This window comes from Poecilia reticulata, linkage group LG12, assembly GCF_000633615.1.
Source record: "Poecilia reticulata strain Guanapo linkage group LG12, Guppy_female_1.0+MT, whole genome shotgun sequence".
In the NCBI taxonomy this organism is placed as follows: Eukaryota; Metazoa; Chordata; class Actinopteri; order Cyprinodontiformes; family Poeciliidae; genus Poecilia; species Poecilia reticulata.
The window spans coordinates 10,666,338-10,670,426 of NC_024342.1; the positions used below are offsets into that span (position 1 = coordinate 10,666,338).

At 38.2% G+C, this 4,089-nt stretch overlaps 1 protein-coding gene across 1 annotated transcript in view; it reads right to left on the reverse strand.

Annotated features, from left to right (window-relative positions):
* The window catches only part of sptlc1 (serine palmitoyltransferase, long chain base subunit 1), a 44,980-nt gene that overhangs the window by 29,111 nt on the left and 11,780 nt on the right, over positions 1-4,089 (reverse strand). The window contains exons 9-10 of the mRNA XM_008423818.2: positions 1,284-1,391; positions 632-727 (exon numbers count right to left, since the gene is read on the reverse strand). Coding sequence (XP_008422040.1) covers positions 632-727; positions 1,284-1,391 — 204 coding nt within the window. The remainder of the gene's footprint in view (positions 1-631; positions 728-1,283; positions 1,392-4,089) is intronic.

Consider the following 4,089-nt stretch of genomic DNA (forward strand, 5'->3'; position numbering starts at 1 on the left):
TCTTGGCATATATATATATATATATATATATATATATATATATATTTTTTTTTAGTTTTATCTTATTTTGTCAACTAACTTGACAGTAGGTTAATCGACTAAAATGTTGTTATAGTCGACTAAAACTACAGATAAACAATTCTGAGGAAGAAACTATGCCTAAAACTAAATGACAGTTTTAGTCTTTTGACTAAAATAACTAAAAATTTGATGTCAAAATTAACATTAACAATTAAAATGTCTGGATGGAGGTTGTCTGCAGAAACTTATAGTGCTCTCTGTGTGACTGTTCTGTTAAAACAAATGAAGCGATGCAGGTAGGGAGTAGCTACATCTAAGCATGAATTGGTATTTCAAGTTTAATAAATTTGAGACTTTAATGTATCCATTTGTCATTCTACCTTGCAAAGCAGACCGGGGTAGATCATGAGGATTCTTTGCACACTGATAGATTAAAGCAAAGATTATCATGAATACTTGTTTTAACTCAAATTTGAAATCACATCGCCGCCCCAAAAATCTGAATAAAATTGTGAGATAGGACTTGATTTCTACCTTTGTTGTCCAGGTAAACATATCAATTCATCCTACGTGACCCACAGGCACCTCAATAAACATGTATTCCACTTACTTGATGATCAATGACAAAGGAACGGCCACAGCAGAAGCCTCCAATGGAGGCCACAGCATTTTCCATGTTAGCGCTGATCAGATCGATGTCATCAATCTGTGCAGAGCAAAAATGGTCAGATTATTATACTTCAGAATCTGTTTTATTTACCAAGTTTGTGCATACAAACAAGGAATTTTACCTCGGATCATCTTTGCTCTCAAAGACATTTGAAATATAAATATATAAAAACAAACAAAATTTCAAAAAATGTTTTTTGTCTTCTTACAGGCTGGCAAACAGATCAAAAGAGGAAGAGAAAGTTGAATTAGAACATTGCATTGATCTGGGCCCTGACAGTTCAATGTTCAAATAAAAGTTTTAGCACTTTGTGTCCAGGATGTGTGGGGACTGCAAAGATTTTGGCTGCCATTTTCCTCGCCTTGGTCCTGTACTTTGGTGTAAAAAAAAAAAAAAAACTTGGAAATTTAGGATTATGATCAAGATAACTGAATACTACTTCTCATAAGAAGAATACAATTTGGATTGCTGTGGCTGAATGAGAAAATGTAAGAAGCACTTTGATTTGGTGTAATTGACAAAATAAAGAAAAATAAGATTACAATACAAGGTTTTTAAGCTATTTTGTTGTCTTTGTTATGGTTATACTTACATTCACCCCAAAGTGCTCTGTGACACCTTTGCCGTGTTCACCCAACACACCAAAAGACATGCTCTCCTCCAAAAAGATCCGCACCTTGTATCTATACTTGAGCTTGACCTGGGAAATTAGACAGATTATAGAGATCATAAAAATAAACATTCCGAGACTATTAGATCTAACTCAGACATATCTGGAACTAGGATAGGTGAAGATCATCATGTGATCTCTCTTTTTGTGTATGATGTCCTTTTATACCTGAAAAACTCAAATCAGTCCCAGCTGTACTTAGTGTCATAGATAAATTTGGTGCTCTTTCGGGTTTTAAGATTAATTTAGGCAAGTCTGTCACTTCTCTCAATATCCCTCAAGAGATGGTGCTACAGCCTATTTTTCATATATTTAAAAGAGGTTTCAAGTACTTGGGCATCTTTATCACCCCTGATCTGAAAGACTTATTCTCATCAAACTACTCCCCCCTAGTTCAGAACATTAAGAACCATCTGTTGAAATGGTCCACTTTATCACTTCTCAGTAGGGTTAATACAATAAAAATGAATATTCTCCCTCACTTAAAACTACGTTTCAAAATATTCCTTGCTACTTGTCCCTTTAAATGCCTTAATTCTCATATTTCCCGTTTTATTTGGAACGTTAAGAATCACCGAATTAAGGTTCTCTACTCTTACTAAACCCAAGCAGTTGGGAGGTGTGTCTCTACCCAGCATGCAGCTCTACTACTGATCTGCCCAGCTTAAAATTATGTCAGACTGGTTTTCTAGTAGAGACAACTGTTATTGGCTGGGCCTTGAATCTTTATCATGCTGTCCTATCAATAATTTAGATCAATTGGATTCATTGAAGGAAAACATGGTAGTTTACAGTACTTTGTTAGCTTGGCAAGACATAAGGAAATACTTGAATATTCCTCCCTTTTTCTCAATTCGATCCCCCCTGACTTTAAACCCGGACCTACCAACTTCTATTAGAAGTATTGGCCTATTGTCCTGGTCCTCTTCTGGTCTGACTGATTTCTCTGATCTGTTGATTTCTGGTTCTATTAAATCATTTAATCAAATCAGGGACAATAGCAACATCGTTCAAAAAAATTTTTATAAATACCTTCAAATTCTGCATTTTATGGAGTCATTGTTCAGGTCCAATGCATTCCGTAGGGAAGTGACGGATTTAAAAAATAGTCTGGTTTCAACCAAATCTCCCAAAGATCTGATTTCAAAGTTCTATGCATCTTTACTCAGCTCTCAACCATCAAGCTTTGACTCTGTCAAGCAGTTGTGGGAACGTGATCTGGAGGTGAAATTCAGTCCTTTAGACTGGCTAAAGATTTAGAATGGAACCTTTCCTCAATACACTTCTATTTCTATACATGAACAAAATTTCCAACTTTTCTATTGATCCTACTATACCCCTGTTTGTCTCCAGAGAATGTTCCCCAACCATTCCAATGTGCTGCAAATGTTTGAGGCATAGAGGTAAATTTTTCCATCTATTCTGGTTATGCAAGTTATTACAGACCTTTTGGAAAGACATTCATTCTGTGACTGAAAAGGTTTTGAAAAGGTTTTCGCTTTTCCTTGTCCCCTATGTTTTATCTTCTAAATTAGAGGTCTCATTCTCACGGCCCGCGAGCCCATTGAGGCCCGCAGGACTTTGTCTCGTGGCCCCCAACGTGATATGAAAGTATAATATTAGTGCGGCCCACAAGGTGAGCGAACCTCTGAAGGAAGTCCCGCCCGCCGTTCCTCATCATGGCTGACATTGGGTGCTGGGCTAAGCCTCACTGACTTCATGCACACTACGCTTTAACAATAGTGCGGCGGATGATGGAACAGTCCGGTACTAGTTGCCCTTCCCTGCAGTCGCCATTCCGGTATATTCCGTCATTAACAAATGCCACGATCAAACGCAGAGAAAGGCAACTGCTCGTCATCCGCCGCGCTGTTTTGACAAGTAGAAGCGGTAATGACGTCACGCGTCGAGACGTTCTCCATACGTTGCTAGCTGGCTAAAGGCTTCTATAAAACGTATAACAAGAGCGACACGAAGTGGAATAAACTTAGGGTGAGTTCACACTGCAGCCTAAAGTGACCCAATTCAGATTTTCTTTTTACGTAATGCGACCTGTATCTGATCTTTTCATGGCAGTCTGAACAGCACTTGTCGGATTCTTTTCGAATGCGACCCATATCCGATACGTATCCAATTCAAATGTGACCTAACATCCAGGCAGCATTCATCCGAACTTAACGTCACTGATACTCAACAAATTCTGCGTTGTGATACGCGCAAGTGGGAAGAAAAACAACCATGACAGACTATAATGAGGATTAAGTTGCTAATATGCTGCTCCGGTTGGACAGCAACTTCAAATATGTAAGCTAAGCTCCACCGTTAGCCTCCATGTTTACTTCCGCAAACACTGAGCACTTCTTTTTATGGCGGTTGGCAGAACACTGAGAACGCTGACGCTATTGCGCCCTCTACTGCGCATGTGGGACACTTTCAGGTCGTTCAGACTGCAGAACAGATACAGGTTGTATACAGTGGGGAAAATAAGTATTTAGTCAGTCACCAATTGTGCAAGTTCTCCCACTTAAAAAGATGAGAGAGGCCTGTAATTGACATCATAGGTAGACCTCAACTATGAGAGACAAAATGTGAAAAAAAATTTGAGAAAATCATTTTGTCTGAATTTTAAAGAATTTATTTGCAAATAATGGTGGAAAATAAGTATTTGGTCAATAACAAAAGCTCATCTCAATACTTTGTTGTATATCCTTTGTTGGCAATGACAGAG